This window comes from Onychostoma macrolepis, chromosome 02 (genome assembly GCF_012432095.1).
Source record: "Onychostoma macrolepis isolate SWU-2019 chromosome 02, ASM1243209v1, whole genome shotgun sequence".
Classification (NCBI taxonomy): Eukaryota; Metazoa; Chordata; class Actinopteri; order Cypriniformes; family Cyprinidae; genus Onychostoma; species Onychostoma macrolepis.
Window position 1 is genome coordinate 34,348,451 of NC_081156.1, and position 23,511 is coordinate 34,371,961.

The 23,511-nt window shown below is 32.4% G+C and overlaps 1 protein-coding gene across 4 annotated transcripts in view; it reads right to left on the minus strand.

Annotated features, from left to right (window-relative positions):
* Positions 1-1,601: 1,601 nt before the first annotated feature.
* Positions 1,602-23,511, minus strand: part of ncana (neurocan a) — an 83,833-nt gene continuing 61,923 nt past the window's right edge. For all 4 annotated transcript variants that reach the window (XM_058794084.1, XM_058794095.1, XM_058794076.1 and 1 more), the window contains 6 exons: positions 15,467-15,580; positions 10,213-10,371; positions 9,634-9,716; positions 9,267-9,411; positions 6,861-7,043; positions 1,602-5,262 (listed from right to left, as the gene is read on the minus strand). In XM_058794084.1, the coding sequence (XP_058650067.1) occupies positions 5,165-5,262; positions 6,861-7,043; positions 9,267-9,411; positions 9,634-9,716; positions 10,213-10,371; positions 15,467-15,580 (782 nt within the window). In that variant the 3' untranslated portion in view covers positions 1,602-5,164. The remainder of the gene's footprint in view (positions 5,263-6,860; positions 7,044-9,266; positions 9,412-9,633; positions 9,717-10,212; positions 10,372-15,466; positions 15,581-23,511) is intronic.

Consider the following 23,511-nt stretch of genomic DNA (forward strand, 5'->3'; position numbering starts at 1 on the left):
TCATAACCGAGATACACTTAAAAAATAGAAGCTTGAGCTTGTTTCTGCCACAAAATAAATAAATAAATAAGGTAATTTAAACTTAGTTCTGAGAGAAAAAAAAGTATGAATTGTGAGATATAAATTCACAATTTCCTTTTTAATATATATATATATATATATATTGATTTCTCAGTTATAAGTTCTAACCCTTTCTCTACATGAGTGCGTGTGTTTATATGAAGCTCTGATACGAATCAGATCAGTCTCACTGGGCTGGAAATGCGAGCAATGCCTTTGTGTGAGTCTTATATGGAAGAACAGGCCACTGCCCAGAAGAGAGGACTAAATATAGCAAACAATGAGAGTAACTTCAACACAATCAGAAGAACAGAAGCTCAATCTGACCTCATGGACCTGTAGTGGGCGTCAGGATCAGACACGATGGAGGAGAGACAGACAGCAGAACACGAGCCTGTAGATTACGGAACGGACCCTCAGGAAATAAATATCACAAATGAGATCGCTTTAATATCTCAGTTGTTTCTAGATGGGAGACTTTTGCTTAAATAAACAGAAAATGTCCTCACCCTCAAGCCATTCAAGATGTAGATGAGTTTGTTGCATCAGTGTCTCAGCAATGGATGCTCTGCAGTGAATGGGTGCCGTCAGAATGAGAGTCCAAACAGCTGATAAAAACATCACAATAATCCACACCACTCCAGTCCATCAGTTAACATCTGGAGAAGACAAAAGCTGAAACACATCCAGCATTGAGAAGTTTTTAACTAAAATACGAGTCCATAATCCATAATAACGCTTCCTCCAGTGAAAAAGTGTTCTGGTCTGAATCAGGAGAGAAATCTGCAGATCAAGCACCGTTTACAAGCCAAAACAGCTCTAAAGAAATATGTGGCTGGATTTTGATGTGAGAGACAACAGGAGATGCACTTTTTCACTGGAGGAAGCGTTATTATAGACCCAAATTTTAGTTAAAACCTTTTGATGGAATTTTTTCTGGATGTTAACTGATGGACTGGAGTGGTGTGGATTATTGTGATGTTTTTATCAGCTGTTTGGACTCTCATTCTGACGGCACCCATTCACTGCAGAGCATGCATTGCTGAGACACTGATGCAATGCTACATTTCTCCGAATCTGATGAAGAAACAAACTCATCTACATTTCCGATAGTCTGAGGGTGAGGACATTTTCATTTTTTGGTGAACTGTTCCTCTAAAGTATGCATGCATAAAGTTTCTGGCCTAAATCAGCAGATGAATGTGTGTCTGTGACTGCTGAGGCCTAAAATCACATAATAAATGTAAGTGAGTCCTAATAGAGAAATAATGAGCAACACAACAGCACAGCATACTAAAATTAACCATGCATAAAAACTGCTGTCATGCACCGGCCTTTCAGACTACATCAAACACAAATATATATCATAACATTAGCATTTTTAGAATTGATTCCCTTATAAAATTAATAATAAATTCAGTTTGAAGTATGATTAATTTCTGTTGCCGTTCATTGCGAATAGAAATACTTAAATTCAGTTTTAACACGAGGAAACAGGTCACTCAAGGAAAAAATTGGAAATGACAGCAGCTTTGATCCAATCGGTTTTATTGTTGGTTTGTTTTGAGTTTAATAAAGAACAAAAACACATCAACAAACGTGAAGTGAAGCATAAAAACATCAAAGTTTGACCTCAGAAAGCAGACTGATCTGAGCGATTCTCTCACCGGACGGCCGTTTTAATAAGGGTTTAATAAAGAGATCCAAACATACGCTCGTTATTGTGTGAAACACACATTTCCATGTCAGTTCTGCTAGTTATTGTACAAAAACAATACTGAACAGGGTGCTTAAATGTGATCACATACTAGAATAAAAAACTGACAATCATTAGTGTTGTCATTAAAAGCAAGTAAACAATGATCGTTATGAAGGACTAAATGAGTAAAGACAATTTATTTACAGAAGAAAGTGGATCTTGTAAGCTCAGAGCAAACAGAAGAGTGAAGTGCTGGATTATTCGTCATTATGTTCACTAAAGAATACATGTTATAAATAAACACACAGAGCAAACAGACGATACTGAGAGGAAAAGAGAACAGATCCAGATCCACACCGAGTTATTCTGTCTAACAAACACATCTGCTCCCTACATAGGCAGCATCCTAACTGAGACCGAACCTCACAAGTGAGAGATGCGGAAGCACTTTTGTGTGTTAAACGCCATTTGATTTTGAGAATTTGAAAACCATGCATTTTAAGAAAAACAAATAATGGATAAAATAATGCATTAATTAGAATCAACTTTTTATCAATATTTTCCACCACTAAATGAAATGTGTTTTTAACTTCATCGCACATCTTGCGTTAGATTTAACTGAGCTTGTTGCAATGCATTCTGACACTGATTTCTCTATCAAAGTGATATTAAAAAATCTTAAGGAAGTTGCATCTTTAAGTTGTCTAGTTAGGAAGCTCACTAGGTTTAGGAACAGATCCTGAACTGCAAAAAAAGGATTTTCTTAATCTGTATTTTTGTCTTGTTTTCCAGTACAAATATCTAAACATTCTTAAGTCAAGACACAATTACTTGAGAAGCAAAATGACTTAAAATATTAAGCAAAAAAAAAAAAAAAGCTTTACAGTATTAAAAAAATGGAAATAGTGTGCCGTTCTCAGACGAGACCAGCAGTTTAATTCTAGGTTGAAACAAAGTCAAATATTATTCAAATTAAGTGAGTTTATGCTTAAAACAAGTAAAAATATCTGTCAGTCGTGTAAGAAAAAATTCAATTTATTAAATTGTTATATTTACCATATTTCAAGGCAGTATTTGTTCATGTGAAATTTATCATTTTAACTAAAAACCTTTTTTAACTGAGGGGAAATCAAAATGATTGAAATTTTTCATAAAACGAGACTTATATTTTATTACAATTAAGTCAGTTTATGCTTAAATATCCAAGAAAAACTTAATTCAAATGGAAAACAAGTTTATTTTTCTGACCCTATTATCATATATTTTCAATTTTAAGTATAAACTCACTTAATTTGATACCTTTGTTTAGAAAATAAGATGTAATATTTTTGCTTCTGAAGTTACTGTATCTTGATGTAAGAATGTTCAGATGTTTGTACTGGAAAACAAACCAAAAACACTGAATATGAAATTCATTTTTGAGTCTCATCTGTAGTTTAAAAAACACTTACAACTGCATAAACAAAACACACACAGAAACACATGCAGTTATCTCAAATAACACACACACACACACATAAATACAGAAAGGACACCGAGACACACACTCTTAAAAATAAAGGTGCTTAAAAGGTTCTTCACAGCGATGCCATAAAAGAAGCATATTTGGTTCCACAAAGAAGCATTCAGTCATTTCTTTCTTATCTTTTTATAATCTGAAGAACCTTCTTTCACCAAAAAGTAGCTTTTGTGAAACAGAAAGGTTCTTCAGATGTTAAAGGCTCTTTATGAAACCATTTAGACAAAAAGGTTCTTCTATGAAGCACCTTTATTTTTAAGAGCGCATGTCGATATGTTACCAAGCAACAGGCGTGTGAAATGAGCTCCTACAACACGTCACATTCACATGTGCTTCAGCAGGGGAGAATAAAATCAGATCAGAGCCTGCGGCCTCAAACGCACCTGATAAAGTATGTGAACACTCACTCACACAATTTAAAATGTGTCAGAACGCAATTTATAAAGTATGTGTTCATGCATAAACTTTCTTCTAGGCTCAGGTCGATGTATTGATCTTTCCGAGCAGGTTAAACCTATTGACATGTTTGTATGAAGTGACCTGAATGGTAATAAAACTGAGATGTGAAGGAAACTCCATCGCCCTCTTGAGGACTCAGTGTGTCTGTTTGTTTCTGTTCAAAGAGTCAAATCCTTCTGATTCAGATTCAACTGAAATGATTCACCTGAATCACGCTGAACACAGACGTTCAAGCAGCTGTCAATCATCTCTGTTCCAGATCTTTCCGATGCTTCATCACAGTTTATGTGAGAAGATTCGATTACAAACTCAGTTTCAGTTCTGTTTTGCTCATATTTCACCCCAACATCAAAAAGAAATAAGAAATTACATTTTGCATAAAGCATTGTTATTATAGGTGAACTAAAACTAAAATTTAAAACTAGTAAAAAACATTTTCATTGCTTGAAATAAATTTTAAGTGAAATATTTTTTTTTACATTTATTTAATTTTTTTTTTTTACAGCTACTTGCCAAGGCAACACTTTTCATTTTAATTAATAATGAAAATAAAACTTAATGAAAGTAATTTAACTAGGTAATTTAAATGAAAATAGAAAATGCAAAAATATAAACTAATTGAAAATATTAATAAACATAACACTGGTATAAAGAACTTACGAGAGAACGAATTTAATCCTCTATCACAGTGATGAGAACGGGATTTTATTATTGTTTGGATATTTAATTTGAGAGTAAATGTGATTTAATTATTATAATGCAAAAAAAAAAAAAATCAATGATTTTAAAAACAGGCTTCATTTCCTTTATGCAAAAGTTTTTTTCTTTTCATTTTGGTCTGAAATGTGAGCTGAAAGTTGTTTTTCTTCATGAAATTCCCTCATTTATGAACGTAAGAGGTTTGACTACGATTCTAGTCCAACATTTCACAAGAGTTCAAGATTTGCAATATAAACCACTCAAAACGAAGACAAAGTAAAGTCTCATGGGGAAAAAGAATTCATTATTGTGCCATTCAAAGGCTTGAAGAGCGTCTTATTTCATGAATATGAATCATTTTGGGCAGTTTGGACATTCAGTATTTCATTAAAGCATTACATCCAAAATATCTAAAACCGAACAAATGTGAGCATGAGCTACCAGAACCTTCACCTGCTGCGTGAACAAATTAATACGACTATACTATGAAGATGAAGAGCGTTCGTGCCACCGCATCACCGCAGACTGACACGTCACCGTCCGTCTGCATCAAATAACCAATAAAAAAACATTTTCTAATGAAGATGTGAACAGAGGGTTAGTGAAACCTAAATAACAGCGGTAAAAAAGAACGATTATTTCTGTCCTTTCCTCTGACATGGAAACACAGGAACAGAGGTCACGGGGTCAGAGGTCACGACCCCTGCTTTTAGCCCCGCCCCCGTGGCTTAATCCCGCCCCCTGTGCCCAGATCCGTGTCTCCGGTGTCGTCGATGCTCGCGCCGAGATCTGTGGTGTTGCCGACGGTAACGGTGAGATCGCCGTGCTGGAGGGAAACAAAACGGTCACATGACTACATCTGATTTGCATTTACATTTGACATTTGGCAGACGCTTTATCCATTGCACTGAAGGTTTACATTTGATTGGTTCAAGAGCCATGTTCTATTGTTCAAGTTAGAAGCAAGTACCAAATAACCAGTTAATTAAACGCTTCTTAATGCACTTACAACATATTTAATACTTCAATATTACCATTCAAAATATATTAAAATTATAATTTCATTAGATGCAAAATAGTTTTTGTCCACAAATCAAGTCAAATGTATTTGTATAGCACATTTCTCAATACACATTGCTTCAAAGCAGAAAATCTTGATGTTAAGGTTTATAATATCTTCATGTCTTATAGTTGCATTTAGTAGATTAGAGCTGTGTGAAAATATGATTCACATGTTGTGACAATACAAGCAATCAAGCCATTGAAATGTGCTGCGTTGGTATACTGTATCTACGCTGCAAGAAATGATTTCTTACTCATTATTTTTGTGTTGTTTTCCAGTACAATTTGTGCAAATATCTAAACCTTCTTAAATCAAGATACATTTGCTTAAGAAGCAAATTGACTTAAGATATTAATGCATCAAAAAATGCATCAAAATTAAGTGAGTTTTTCCTTAAAAGAAGAAAAAATATCTCCTAATGGAGAATTAATTTTTTTTTTTTTTGTATTGTTTTAAGTAGAAACATCAATAAGACTCAATATCGTCAGTAATTTTGCTTCTCAAGTAAATGTGTCTTGATTTATGAATTTGTACTGGAAAACAAGACAAAGTTGGATATACTTTACTTGGATATATCCAACTTTATATAAAGAGCTGGGTGATATTATGTGACCCTGGACCACAAAACCAGTCAAAAGTGTAGATTTTTGCCAAAATTGAGATTTATACATCATCTGAAAGCTGAATAAATAAGCATTGATGTATGGTTTGTTATGATCGGACAATATTTGGCTGAGATACAACTATTTGAAAATCTGGAATCTGAGGGTGCAAAAAAATCTAAATATTGAGAAAAACACCTTTAAAGTTGTCCAAATGAAGTTCTTAGCAATGCATATTACTAATAAAAATTAAATTTTGATATATTTACGGTAGGAAATTCACTAAATATCTTCATGGAACATGATCTTTACTTAATATACTAATGATTTTTGGCATAAAATAAAAATCTATAATTTTGACCCATACAATGTATTTTTGGCTATTGCTACAAATATACCCCAGCGACTTAAGACTGCTTTTGTGGTCCAGGGTCACATATAGTATTATTTTGTGAAAGATAAAACAATACATAATTTATATTGCTTTCTGTGGGTGTATGTTTACAGATAAAGTTGGGTATATATCCAACTTTATATAAAGTGCAGTAATACAATTCACATTTTTGTGACGATATATGAACAATCACAGGGATACAGTATGTACTGTACGCAGGTAAAGTAGGTTGTATTATACATGCATCTTTTAATACATAGCTGAGTGATTTATACTTTTCAACGATATGACTATAAAGCAGGTGCTACCTTAGTATTTTTAAGTTTCACATTCATCAAAAAGCAGATCAGTGTTTTGAGACTCACATTTAGTACAGATGATCTTGGGTCTTTCCCAGGTCCCGTTGGGTCGGCAGCGGATGGTCGGGATGTGTCTCTGGAAGAAGCCGTCGGCGCACTGGTACCGAACCACCGCGTGGATGTCGTAGTGTGAGCGCCTGCGGCCCACTAGATAGGCGTTATCGACGGCCGGCGGAGTGCCACACATCACTGCAAACATACAGACATATCACAGATCATAAACCATCTGTGTTTGTCTAACAGAACTGATCCTTAACATGAAAAAACTTTAAAACAAAAATTTAACTCACAACATCGGAATATCAGCCAATTTGCATTCCACTATTTAACAGCATCACATTTTATTAAGCGAAATAGAAATTTTGGTTAATTCTGGTTATTAAATTAAATGTAATTAATTATAATTTAATTAATTTTTAAACATGAATAATAAATATAATTTAGTTTATATTTAAATATAAATTAAAACTATTAATTTACTTTTCTAAATATAATTTAATTCATAATTAATTACATTTAAATATAAATTAAATTGTTTTTAAATTTACACTTATACATTTCTATTTAATTATAAATGTATAAACAAATTATTTTTAAATATAAATTCAATATATTTTTATATTTAAATGTAAATTGATTAATATAATTGAATTTATATTTAAATATACATTTAAAAAAATATATTTTTTTAAATATGAGTTCATAAAGTAGCAAGGTTGAAATAATGTACTTTAGGGTTACTGATAAATATTGGCACTTTGCAAGACGGTAAGCATATTATCATAGGGTTGCAAAGAGAACTGCACCGAGATCAAAAGTCGTTGCTTTTTAAAAGCGGACTTGCAAAATGTGCCAATAAAAACAGCAGTTACGAGCATGATTAAAACAAAAAGGTCAAAAAACTAACATCCAAAGTTCTCATGCATTTCATATTTTGTTCTTTGACAAGCTACAATAAAAGCTTTCGGGTTTTTTTCACCTGACTGTTCAAAGTGTTGATTTTTGCCTAACTGCATGCAAATCAAAGTAACCAAAATTTGTACAGCCTTTACAAAACACATCTATGTGTCATTTATTTTGCATGCACATTCATGACCCTAAAAGAGAAAAAAAATCTCAAATTTTCAATAAGAAATAGTTTAACCGTGTTTCAAGAAAATCGAATGCAGCTCAAATTGACCTCAACACATTCGACCACAGATAAACCTTTATTTTGTTGAGCCCTAATCTGAACACTTCAGGTTCCAGGAGGGAAAATACGATTTTTTAAATGTTAACCTTTTCAATTTAAATGAAATCCTGAAATCCAGGCACAAACGCTCTGTCTCCAGACAATGAGCCTGATTTCCATAGGCAGGAAGCCACCGGCCGTAAATCTGTCCTCTGGCGTCGAGATCCTGGATGTGCCACAAAGGACGGCATCGTGGGAAATGTAGTGCAGAGCCCAGAGCTTAAACCCACAATCTGAGCCTCTGAATACTCGCACCCTAAAAACTGAGAGCTCGTTGTGTGGAGCACTGAAAGACGGAGTTTAGTCTCTCATTCAGAGTCCATTGAGATGCCACACAGAGCCGATGAAGCAGGACTGAGGTGCGATATAACACTGAACACTTACTGAGGAATCAATGGACACATCAAAACACGTTTAATCTGTGTTACTGTCGAGAAGATGACAGTCAATGCAACATTGAGATGTTCGTGCAGTTTATTAAGTGCAGCTCACACACAGGATGATCGATAACCACTTAAACTGGAGAACCCGCTCAGTTCTGAGGTGTGTGTCTGTGAAGTGAGTGTTGGACGATGCATTAAAGCTTTAAAGCGTCGGAGAAGATTATTGACTGCTAATTCAACTTTATAGGTACATGGTTTATGCACATATAAGGCTTTTTTTTAAGCAAAGAAAATTTCAGGAATAATTGAAGGGAACACAAAACGTTTGTAAGGCCTTAAATTATATATATCTTCTGCTGCATTCATTTGATCAAAAATACAGTAAAATCTGTAAAATTGTGAAATATTATTACTATTTCAAATAGCTGTTCTCTATGTGAATATCTGTCAAACTGTAATTTATTTCTGTGATCAAAGCTGAATTTTCAGCATCATTACTGCAGTCTTCAGTGTCACATGATCTTCAGAAATCATTCTAATATGCTGATTTGCTGCTCAAGAAACATTTCTGATTATTATAAATGATGAACACAGTTGTGCTGCCCAATATTTTTGTGGAAACTTTGATACATTTTATTTTTCAGGATTCACAGATGAGTAGAAAGTTCAAAAGAACAGCATTTAATGGAAATAGAAATCTTTTCTAACATTATGAATGTCTTTACTGTCACATTTGATCAATTTAAGGCATCCTTACTGAATAAAAGTATTAATTTATAAAAAAAAAAAGCCTCTCACCGGTTCCTTTCTTGCAGATGTAGGGTAGATTGTAGTTGCAGGGCACGTCGTTCCATTTGCCGTCCTCTCTGGTGATCATCACCACACAATCCTCTCCGCCCGCGAAGAAATTATCCGGCTGATTCTCACGCCAGTTCTCATACACCTGAGAGAGGAACAGACAATGTAAAATTATTACAAATAAGGCAATCTGGAATAAGAGTGTGCACGTAAATCTGAATGGAATAAATAAACCACATTAGAACAGTCAGATTGTAGCAGATCATGTAAATACAGTCCGTGAGTAAAACACTGTGGTTAGAGTTTGATTTCATCACGGTCTACAGGTGATGTTTATTCGGGACTAATTCGCTTGAAAATGACTCACAACATCCATCCCATCAGTCCACTGGAAATCCTCCTCCACTGTACGATCATTCAAGCCAATCCAGACGTTCTCATGACCCAGACCTGAGGACCACACAAATAAGAGAAAAACAATAGATTTCCCTTAAACGTCCATGCAAATCTTTACTGCATCCAGTAAAAATAGCTGAAATATTTACTTGAGATTTTAAGTTAATATTTCAGTAATTTAATAACACATACATATGGTTCTCAGATATTGGATAATGGTCAACAGAGCAGGTAAACAAAATATTGCTTCTTTTTTGAGCAAGTATTTTGATTATTTTTAAATTATTTATTTTAATTTTACATTTTTATTATTTCATTATTATTTTTAATTATTTTTAGCTTTTCACCAACTCATAAACTGCTTGTACTATGCTTGTAAAATATTATAGTTTAAAATATATATTTTTACATTTTCATATTATTTATTAATTATTTATTAATCTTATTTTATATATATATATATATATATATATATATATATATATATATATATATATATATATATTATTATTATTATTTTTAAATCTAAGCTCTGCATCTTGTGACAGACCGTTAAGGAAGTCCTGCTCCATGGAGGAAGTGATGCTGGTCAGGTGACTGCTGTGTTCCCTGCAGTCTTTCTCTGCATCCTCCCAGGTGTGTCTGCGTGGAAACAGACGGTAGCAGTGACCGTGAAACTTCTTCCAGCCGTGTTCACAGCCCTCTGTGTCTGCAGACAGAAAATAACATCACCGACAGAGTTATTATAGTTCATTAAAACTAAAATGAAAACTTGTAAAATGAAAAAAAGCTTGAAATAAAATAAATATTAACTGAAATAGGCAAGGCAAGTTTATTTATATAGCACATTTCATACACAATGGTAATTCAAAGTGCTTTACTTAAAATAATCATAAAAAATATAATCACAACAACAAAAATAAGGAATTTAAAAACTTATTTAAAAATTGATTTAAAATGAATTAAAACAGTTAAGAACATATAAAATATAAAATAACTTTATACTGCAAAACCAACATTTATCACTTTAGGCATGAAAACATATGGAAGTTTGTTTCAGCCACAGGATAAAAAATTAAAAAGGTAATTGCAACTTCTTGTCTCAGTTTATAGTTTGCAATTCCTAGTTTATCTCTCAAAATTCTAAAACTAAAAATAAATAAATAAATAAACATAAAAAAAAAAACTATCAAAAAACAGAATGTAATGAGATGTAAACTCAGAATTCAGAGGGAAAAGAGGCAGAATTGCAACGTATAAACTCTTAATTGCGAGAAAAAATTGCTTATTTCCTGCAATTCTGAGATAATTAAAAAAAAAATGTCTTACTTAAAAATAAATTAACGATATAGACATTTGAAACAACAACAAATAATGAATAAAAATGTAAAAAAAACTAATTCAAAATAGTAATAAGCTATATTATTGATACTAAAATACACTGATATATGTAGTATCACCATCATAATTTTTCTAAACAAGCATCGGGAATGTTTTCATATACATGAATCATTTCAGCTCATTGGTGTTTATTATCATGCATTCCCATAATCCATCTCTGTGCTCGCGATTCTGCGGGTTCCATCAGATTAACATTCATCAAAATATAAAAAAACCCTGAAAACTCAGTCTACCTGTAGTGTGTGTGGTTAAATCTGAGCGAAGGCCACCAGAGACCTGCTATTAAAGCAGCACACAGATGTAATTAAGTCTCTATCAGTGGAGGGGCGGAAGAAACACTGAACAGCAAGGTCGAGTAAGTGTGGATAATGAATGTGGGATAATGTACGATCAGCTTGTCATTACTGCAAAATAAACCCACCGCAGGGTCTCGGATCACCCAGAAGGGGTTTATTTTGTGATAATGACCAGCTCACTGAACATTATCCTGCTTATTAAATGGATACTTACAAAATAAATAAGATTTGAAACATTGATATGAGTGTAAATGATTTATTATGTGAGAAGAAAAAGAGTGTGGAGCGATACGAGAGAATTGAAACTAAAAAATATATAGTGTCATTATAGACGGTAAAAAATGATTTTTCAAAGTTGTAAATAAACGGGTTTTTTTTTGAGTACTTCAAAATTTAATGTGTGTTACTTTATTTACTTATTTAGTTACTTTATTTTTTCAGTGTACACACAATAATCGAGTATTTCAAAAGAGGTCATCAATATAGTATGATGAAGAGAAGCTACTGGAGTTTATGCTGAATTAAATGCCAGATACAGTTTATTGTTTATAATATACCAATAATAACCAGAAAACAAGTATATATGCATAAGGCATAAGAATTATTAAAAAGCCCAAAATATGCCACGACTCTTATTTTGAAATGTCTTTGCTTTAATTCTTCCAGCTGCGTTTTTAAAAAGGTGAGGGAGATAAAATATGCACTTTTACAACCATATTACTCTTATAACATACAGTATTACAATATAAACGCCATAATTCATTAACAGTAAATCATAATCACGGTTTTCTTTGCTAACATTACTAGCTTTACATATATATGCACTATATTACTTTTTACTGATTTTTTCACAATGTGAATATGCACATGCAATATATGCAAGGTATTATTAGATATGCAATATGTTAATTTGATAAACTTGCCTATTGCATATGCAATATATTAATTTGATCATAAAGTAAAAGGTGCATGTATCACTTATGTATAATTTTGTTATACCATTTAAGATATCTTAGATTTTTCATGACCTTAAATGTGATCAAACTGAACTTTTTAAGGACCCTGGGGAGCCTTTTGAAGTCATATGATGCTTTATGTATCAAAATCAAATCAAAATATAAGTCTTTATGACTGATAATCATTGACTTGTAGCGCACAGATCAGATGAATCCCTTTAACGATGACTTTTTGCTCGACGGCATCCGTTAATGTTCACTTTTGATTGTGAATTTTGCGGTAAAGTTAGTTGAGAGTTAGTAAACCATGCAAGAATTTACATAAAGACTAAGACAGCACAGGTTTTCTGGTTATCATATACATTTTTCTGAATTGTTCTTTTATCTATTTTACTGTAAATTCTGTAAACTTTAAGTAAGGCTTATTTAGAAAGCAAATGAAAAATACTTCCAGAGCAAGACAACTGAACAGTCACTGTTGCGCTCTATTGGAATAATTTCAGATTAAACACAAACATCCAGTGAACTGTGAAAAGAATGTCCATCAGCTGCAGACGCTATCTAAATCTCTACAGCAGCGTAACTATGATGGAGCATCTTCCAAATACACACACAATAATGCATCTGATAGAGTGCTGTGACATCACACGAGTGTGTAGCAGTTCTGTGCCATCAGCCAACTGCATTATTATTAGCAGTAATGCATCATCGTTAGAGTCGCTGTCGCCATGGGACGCAGAGGAGGGCGAGCGATGCTCATGAGTCTGCAAAACCACTGAGATGAATGCCACAATGTGTTACAAAGAGAGAGAGAGCGGTCAACATGCACAGCACACCTTTGAGACGAACAAACAATGTAAAACACTAATGAGAGGAATGAAAAGACCTGGCAGAACTCGCAAACGCTTGTTTTCCTTTCCAATATTACTAGCTGACTCCATTAATATTGTTATTGTACTTTATTTGACTGGTATTGCATATGCAGTATATTAATTTGAATGATTTTGCACAGTGCGAATATGCAATATATGCAAGATATTATTGCATATGAAATATATTAATTTGACTGATTTTTGCACGCGTATGCAATAAATGCAAGATTTTACAGCAGGGGTCTTCAACTAAAACGGCTCGAGGTCCAGTAATGAACCCTCCCCACCAGCCGAGGTCCGAACAATTATATATAAAAAAACAATTGATGGTTTTTGCCAGGCCAGGGTATCTGCAGGATATTTAAGCTTAAATTCAAGACTTTTAAAGATCTTTTTTTTTAAGACCTGCACAAAAAAATAAAAATAAATAAAAAATTAAATGACTGTAAAAAGCATGATTTACTGTTCAGATGCAGGTTTTCAAAAAAAAAAAAAATGTATTATATTAATTAAATAACATATAAATATATTTTACTGCCTTAATTGTTTACATTTTATAACACATTATCTTCTTGTTGATCCACCAGTTCACATTTACAACTCTGCGTGTTTGCTTAAAAACATGGATTGATTTTCACATTGGCCTTTGACAACAGCAGACTGTACGGGCTGATTGAAAATGGAAAATCATTCTCTTCCAGCAGGTGGCGCTTTGGGAACGGCAGCAGTACACAAAGCCCAACAGACAGACTCCACAAAGCAGCGAAGCAGATGACTTTGAAACGTGCAGCGCTCATATTTATTCATTAGAATAGCGCAATTCTTGTCTTTCAGTCCCCACATTTAACACCTCCTGAAATCATAATTAAGACTTTCTTGTAACATTTAAGATTTTTAAGGACCCATCAACTTTCCTAATTTTTGAAAATGCCATTGCTTTTCACCCACTGAAAGTTTCATCTGTCTGTGCGCAGCGGGCAGCTCTCTGCTCTCATCACTGCACGCACGAGCGCACCCAAACGGCTCTAGAGCTGACCTTGATCTGCTAAATATAAATTTGATGTACTAGAAATTAGCGTTTGGTATTTATTTCATTATGTCAAAAGCCTTCACGGATTCGGACCGGAGTCCGCTACCGTAAAGACTACAAAAGCTGCGCCAGTTGAAATAGAAGCTAGATATGTAGATCCGGGTCCAGATGGGACGGCTTCTGGGTCCGGACCCAGACCGCGGTCTGCCTGTTAGTGACCTATGTTTTACAGCATATGCAGTATATGAATTTGACTGACATTTGCTCAATGCAAATATGCATATGCAATATATGCAAGATATTTCTGAATATTGCATATATGCAATATATCAATTTGATTTTAGCACAGTGCATTTGTTAATTTGACTTATTTTTGCACAATGCAAAAATGTATGCGCAATATGCAAGATATTACTGCATACTGCACATGCAATGCAAATATGCATGTGCAATATATGCAAGAACTGACTGCATATTGTATATGCAATATATTAATTTGACAGATTCTTGCACATTGTGAATATTCAATATGTGCAAGATGTTAATTTGACAATTTTTTGCACAATACAAATATGCATATGCAAGATATTATTGCATACTGCACATGCAATACAAATATGCATGTGCAATATATGCAAGAACTGACTGCATATTGTATATGCAATATATTAATTTGACAGATTTTTGCACAATGCTAATATGCATGCACAATATTACTGCATAAGCAATTTATTAATTTAGTAAATAAGTAAAGTAATGCACAGTAAATCAAGTAATATTAGAAAATAAAAACTTTGGCATACAAACAGAATTTAATGTGTTTCCAGTGAAGGTGTTTTCAAAATCTCCCACCTTAACAAGTTAAAAAGTGCCTAAAACCCTTTTAAAACCAGCCTGACCAGTGGAAACCAGCTTGGTTAGTTAAGCTTTGCAACAAGGATAACCTTCATCTTGAAGGTGAAGACCTCCGAAGACACCACAATGATTGACAGGCAAAGAGTGTTTCTGATTGGCTAAAAGGTCTTGGCCACTCCCCTTTTCTCCTCAGGACTGTCACAGATATATTTCATGTATGCTGCTCCACAAACATCACGCCCAGCACCTTTAGGCTGGTTTAAGAGTCATTTCCCAGCAGGGAACGGCTTAAATCTTAAAGCTCGCTTCAATTTGAGTGGAATGTGAGTCATGTTGCAGGAAAGGATCAGACAGAGATGTTTTCTGAGCTCATGTTCAGGCTCGGGTGTCTCACCTCTCTCACATCGGTCTCCGCTGTAACTGGGCAAACAGAGGCACACGAACGAGTCCTCTTTATCGATACAGGTGCCGCCGTTCTCACAGGGGTTCGACTGACAGTCATCAACATCTGAAAGAACAACAGTCATCACAGAGTCAGAACGCATCACTCAGGAGTCTCTCTGTGTCCCAGAGCAAAACTACTTCTGTTTAAATATTTACTTGCTCTCAGATGATTCCCTAGTAGAAATAAATTATACACATTCAAATGATTTGGGTCTTTTTCTCTGTAAAAACACTGACTTCAGCAAACATCTGCATGCATATGTATATTAATTAGTGCTGTCAAACGATTAATCGCGATTAATCGCATCCAAAATAAAAGTTTTTGTTTACATAATATGTTGTGTATATTTATTATGTATATATATATATAAAAGCACACACATGCATGTATATATTTAAGAAAAATATGTTGCATTTATATATTACATATATATATATATATGAATATAAATATATACATGTAAATATTTTCAAAATATGCTGTATGTGTGTGTCTTTATATATATACATAATAAATATACACAGTACACACACATATATTATGTAAACAAAACTTTTATTTTGGATGCGATTAATCGTGATTAATCATTTGACAACACTTATAATATATACAAACCCATTTTGTTCTTATTGTAAACTAAAACGTTTTGGAAACTGAAATAAAGCTGAAATAAAATAAAATCAGACAAAAAGTTGAAAGAAAAAAGGAAACTTAAACGTCAAAAACGTTCACGAGTTCGAGTTCCCTCCCTTTCAAATCTCATATCACATCGGAAAGGCATTTATTTTCAATAAAAATGAAGGAAATAATCAAAAAGTTCAAAATAAAGTATCGGGTGGGTGTAAGGAAGGCTTTATTTTCCCAATAAGGTGGCATCCATTTAATAATTTGAATTAAAAATATAATTCACACTCAATATGTTATTGTTGTGTACTGTTTTATAATGTACTATAATACTGAGGTGCAGATAACTGCCACTATTTGCCTTTGCACCAGTATAAATAGCAGAAAATCCTGATTTTTTAACATAGTTTAAATAGAATCCATTGCTGTTTGCACTTAGTGTAAATAGCATCTAACAACATTTACACTTAGTGCAAATAGCTGCTGCCTAAAAATAAATTACAGCTAACTAATCAAACCTAAAAACTAATTAAAAAATGACAAAAGCACATGAAAAATTTTCATATTTATATATATATATATAAAATGACAGAGGGAAATTCATACATTCTTCTTCATCACACAATAATGTAATATTATACACTAATTTATTATACTACTATTATATTATACACTAATTTATTATACTACTATTATACTACTTTAATTACCCATAATGATCACTGACCATCAGGTCAGACCACTGGTCACTGAAAAGCGTGATTGGAAAATCCACTTAATATTAAAGTGTTCTGCTGTGTGTCATAATTGACATAAGTATAATAGGAATGGCGCTAATTCTTCAATCTGCTTTTCTAATTAATCTGCTATCTTTATATATACTGCTGTTCTATTCACAGTGTAACTACACCACAATACATGCTTTAAAGCATTACAGTTAGGCTGATGGTACATGGGGCAACTTTTTGAGGAATTTTGCTGGCTAACTTTTTTTGAGCAATGTTGCTTGGTCACTTTCTGCAGGCCTACACTTTAGATTGGTTGTGGAAATCATTCTAATATGCTGATTTGCTGCTCAAGAAACATCTCTGATTATTATAAAACGTTGTGCTGCTTCATATTTTTGTGGAAACTGTGATGCATTTTATTTTTGAGGATTCACAGATGAATAGAAAGATCAAAAGAACAGCATTTATTTGAAATAGAAATATTTTGTAGCATTATAAATGTCTTTACTGTCACTTTTGATCAATATAATGCATCCTTGCTGAACAAAAGTAAAATTAAAATTAAATTTTTCATTAGAAATCGTACTTTACCACGGTTAACAGGTGTTCTTTAAACTTCCTTAACCACGGTAAAATCAACGCTCAGCCTCGAGAACTACATATTTAGACTCATTCAGAGTAATAAAGTGTCAGGGCGTGTGAACAGGGTGCCAAAATGTTTACAGAAGCAAGCAGTGCTGTCAGATTTCATTAAAAGCAGGAGAAACTGATAATTCTGGGAACGAACGGCTCTGAAGAAGGGCCCACACAAACACCCGCAGGCTTCATATGGTGCTTTTTGATGAAGAAAGACACAAATGATCCATCAGCGGGTCAGAGACCTGAGCGAATGAAGATCTAACTCAAACTGATGCTTGTTTCTCACACAAAAACACTATATTTATCATTTATATTTATCATATTTATCATAAATAAAAATTAATTAATACTATAGACATATATGTGACCCTGGAGCACAAAACCAGTCTTAAGTCGCTGGGGTATATTTGTAGAAATAGCCAAAATACATTGTATGGGTCAAAATTATATATTTTTCTTTATGCCAAAAATCATTAGGATATAAAGTGAAGATCATGTTCCATGAAGATATTTTGTAAATTTCCTACTGTAAACATATCAAAACTTCATTTTTGATTAGTAATATGCATTGCTAAGAACTTCATTTAGACAACTTTAAAGACGATTTTCTCAGTATTTAGATTTTTTGCACCCTCAGATTCCAGATTTTCAAATAGTTGTATCTCAGCCAAATATTATCATATCCTAACAAACCATACATCAATGGAAAGCGTATTTGTTCAGCTTTCAGATGATGTATAAATCAAAATTTTGAAAAATTGACACTTATGACTGGTTTTGTGGTCCAGGGTCACATAAAAAAAAAAAAAAAATAAAAAAAAAAAAAATATATATATATATATATATATATAAACAATATAAAAAAAAAGCCAAAAACAAAAATTTAAGTAAAAACAAAAAATTATAAAATTAAATTCTAAATCAAAATATTAACAAAAACTATAATATGTAGTATGTAACTGATACTAAAACTACACTGGAATATAGTGCACATCATATAGAATATTTAATGTTGTTTTTAAGAGCATAACTAAAACTAAAAACATTTTAAAAAATCTGCTACTTGAAATAAATGTTAACTAAAATAAAATATATTAAAAAAAAACTTTAACTTATTTCATTTCAGTTAGTGTAGATTCTAAGGCAACATTTCTCATTTTTGTTTAGCTTTAGTTTAAGTAAAATAACTAAAACTAAGTAAAATAATTTAAAATAAGACATATTTAAAAAAAAAAAAAACTTCAAAAACACAACAAAATAACAAAAACTTTGAAGTGAAAACAGAAAATATAAAAATAAAATCTTATTCAACATAAATTAATAATACCAATGATACTAAAACATCACTGGAATATATAGTGCACATGCTGTTTTATGCTGTTTTAAGAGCATAAGTTCAAGTAAATGTTAAATAAAATAAAATATTTAAAAAAACGAAACTTTCTCATTTTCATTCAGCTTTAGTTTAAGTACAGACATTTTTAAAAACGAATAAAAACACAAAATAACTAATTGTTTAACTGAAGTGAAAACAGAAAATATAAAAATAAAATCTAATTCAAAATATTAACAAAAACTAAAATAACACTGGAATATAGAGCACATTTAAAATAAACTCTTTCAGTTTTTAGAGCGTAACAGAATTAATCACTGTCTAATCCGAGTCATTGCACGGAAAAGAGCAGGTCAAAACATCTGCATGTATTTTCCACTGAAGAAATCAAGGCATGCAGGTTTGGAGCACCAAGAGGGCGAGTAAATGAATCATTTTTGGGTGAACTATGCCTTTCAAGGCTCACAGATGCAGTACTGTAGATCATAGAGCAGTAATATCTCGGTTAAGCGAGTCGACAGTGATGTAGAGCAGCAGAGACGTCGTTTAGCGTCTGTCACAGGCCCGTGTAAGCGCTTTGCAGCTCCATACAGGATTACTCAGCAGCAGATCTGGAGACTGTTTATAGGACATTAACGTAGACGCTTCCCAATATAGCAAACTCTTCTGAGGCTCAGCGTTTGTCAGGCTTGCAAAAAAGTTGTCATCAGAGGAGCTTGAAAAGATTAAGTGGAAAGTCTTAAAAGTTTGCGTAACGCGTCAGTCACAAAGTCCCAAGCTGCTGCTCATGAACTTCTTGAAGTTTTTAGGCTTTAAGTGGATATCAGACGAGCAGACGATCATGAGAAGGCTGTATTCGGAGCTCAGGATGTTTTAAGAAACGTAATGCGTTGCGGATTTGATTGTCGTGTTCATCATTTCATGGGGCTTTAAACGTGACTGGAAGAACCTGAGTCTCAAGAAGCCTCTCAAGATCATATGTGGGTCATAATTCACCATAAAAGTACATTTAAATTAATCAACTATTATAATCATATAAATGATAACGTACAGCAAAACAAAAACACTGTTATATTAAGTGGATTTTCCAATCACGTTTTTCAGTAATTATAGACATTATTTTCATGGCAATTATGGATCTCTCCACAAAGCGTAAAATTAATAATTATACATATATATATATATATATATATATATATATATATATTCATATTTTTAATGATAACGTATTTATGTTTAGGGAGTATTTGTTGTACTGCCTTTGATTTTTATTAAATAAAAATAATTGATTTATTTATTTGACTAATATATTGATTTTATATTCAATTTAAAATCCACTGTATCGCAGATATTTTTACTGTAATACAGTAAATTTTACTACCATATGTGAATCTAATGAGCTACTGAGGTAAAAATGAATTATTAAAGAATTACAAAATTACAAAAAAAGTAAAATCTAACTACAAAAAGGCATTAAAAACTATCAATTAAAAAAAATGGTGATAGTAAAAGTACTATTAATAATAATCATAGCAATTATTATAACATAATTATATACATCTTAATTAATAAATTACTAATTAATAATCTAAAAGTGAATATTCATATCATTATTTATTAGAAATAAACATAAAATAACAACAAGTAAAACTAAGTAAAACAAATTAAAATTAATAAATACTATAAAGACCTTAAAAATGTCAAAACACAACTAAACTAAAACTTAAAAATTAAAGTGAAAACAGAAAATCTCAAAATAAGATCTAATAATATTTAAAAATATTGCAATATTAAATTCTGTTTATTATAACACAGTTATATATTAATTAATACCTTGCTAATTAATAAATAATTAATTAAAAATAATATCCATATCATCATTGATGAATATTTATACAAATATTCACTTATTAAAAATATAAAAGCTAAGTAAAATAAATAAAATGACAAAAATAAATGTAAATGTGTTATGTAAAGAAATGTTTATACTTTTTATAACTTTTCTATATAATAAAATGTTTGAGAAGATTCTCATTAAATAAGTGTACAGCGCTTGACCATTTTACACACTTGATTTCCATGATCAGTCATGTTGATATTCATCGGTAAAAAGGAAAAGCACTTACTGAGGTCATATCCTGTTTCATAAAGACTTGCAAGGTTCTTCTGCTCTTCATGAATATTTGAATCGGCTCATGCATTATACAGATGATTTCTGAAAGTGCTGCGTATCTACATGAGCTCCAGTTTCCCTATCACTGCTCTGTTTAACATATGCTGCTCACATCTCAGCCATGAAAACAAATCACACTGCAAACGTACAGTATATACGTACAGTATATAAACACTCTCATTATTTACTCACTCTGTGGTTTCTTTCTTCTGCTGAACACAAAAGACAGACACCGTCATCTCATGATCTCAAGAAAATCATGAAGGATGAACTATTATACTAAAATATCGACTAGAAACGCTTGTTACCAACCCAACATGCTAATCTAAAACAATTAGATTTGTCATTTAATCATAATAAAAGCACAAAGTGAATTAGCATTGACCTTCATCTCATTGTTGTCAGTACTGTCTCAGAACACACTGCAGTAAAGGTGAAGAGGTCAACGTAAACCTGTCAGCCTTCTCCTGACCTTTGACCTCCAAACGCCCACCCTAGTGTCTCACATGATGGACTGCTTGACCTCTGACCTCAGCACTGACCTCTGTCTATGTGACAGCTGGGCCAGAATCCTTCTCAATAACTGGAGACTTTATTCAGAGAAAATGCTTTTGAAAGAAACTACATCAAGTTTCCAGCTTCTCAGGCGAGAAAAAGAGCCCAGTAATCTCACGTGTCTCATCTAGAGTTTCAGAAGACATCTCAACAATGTCTCAAACTGTGCTCAGATTTGAAAAGATACCAAAGTCTGTAATCAAAAGTCAGATCTCAAATTTAACTCCAGCATTTCTCATCAAATCATGATCTGAGCTGCTCCGAGTTCATTTTATAGCTCTAAACTCTTACTGGGTTTCTGTCAACTAAAACTATTAAAAATAGCTTTTTCAGTCATTTACATGAAATAAAATATTAGAGTAGAGAGAAAAACTTAAACTCGAAAAACTAGAAATGTTGCCATGGCAACTAACCAAAATAAGTTTGAGTACAAAAAAGACAAAAACTACAACTTAAATAAAAATAAAGCTAAATAGAAATATACAAAACCCACAAAAAAAAAAAAAAAGACATAAGCACATAAAATGACTAAACCTCAAAATGAAAACTGAAAAAAAAAAATAAAATAATAATAATAATACTGACTATAATAGCATAAAGATAATACTGAAATGTACTACACTGTACTGGGTGATCATTTGTGTCTATTTTCATTTCTCCTAAACACCTCAAAATATAAATAAAAAATAAAATAATAATAATAATAATATTTGAACATTTTCCTCAAATTATAAATGCAGATTTCAGTAACATTAATATGATTTTAAAATCGTTTCTTTTGTAACAGCTAAGTTTAATGATCTTTGAATGGCCTTTCCAGTTCTTCATAATTTCTAGACATTTTTGGGGTGAATTACTCTTTTTTTATTTAACAGATTAAGGATTCCCAGACATTTTGGTTAATGTAATTTCATAAAGTTTCCAGATATTAGTGGCTACTGAAGGACTTTGAAATCATTTATAGATACAAAAAGCAATTTCAGTTCTAAAAAATAAATCACTATTTTAAAGTTTTCCGAGACCTGGGAAACATGAGATCCTTCTGAAATCATGCTTGTTTTTTTGTGTGTGTGTTTTGGGATGCTAAGATGAACTGCAGGCTTTGCTATTTAAAATTATTAATAGAAACACATTACACTTCTTTATAAAAAAGTAAAGGGCAAATAGACAGACTGTACAAGATTAAAAACACAGCGCAGATGGTTCATGAATTCCCCACTGACACTTTGACCTGCTACAAACAACAATTACACATCCACTTATCCTAGTGTGTACAGAAACACATTTCTGCCAAGGGTTTTAAAGCAATAGTTCACCCAAAAATGAAAATTTGCTGAAAATGTCCATCTAAGATTAGGATGAGTTTGTTTCTTCATCAGATTTGGAGAAATGTGTCGCTGCATCAGTGTCTCAGCAATGGATGCTCTGCAGTGAATGGGTGCCGTCAGAATGAGAGCTGATAAAACATCACAATAATCCACACCACTCCAGTCCATCAGTTAACATCTGGAGAAGACAAAAGCTGAAACAAATCCAGCATTAAGACATTTAACTAATAGTCCATAATCCACAATAACGCTTCCTCCAGTGAAAAGGTGTTCTGGTCTGAATCAGGAGAGAAATCTGCAGATCAAGCACCGTTTACAAGCCAAAACAGCTCTAAACTAATTTTTTTTTTTTTTTAAATGCATATATAGATATATTTTATTTATATTCATTATATTTATATTTACACTGCCATTAAAAAGTTTGGCATCTGTAAAATTTGTAATACTTTTTTAAAATAAGCCTCTTATGCTCATCAAGGCTGCATTTATTTGATCAAAAATACAGAAAAAAACAGTAATATTGTGAAATTATTTTTCACTCTTTGATGAATAAAAAGTTACAAAGAACAGCATTTATTCAAAATAGAAACCTTTAGTAGCCTCAAAATAGAAAG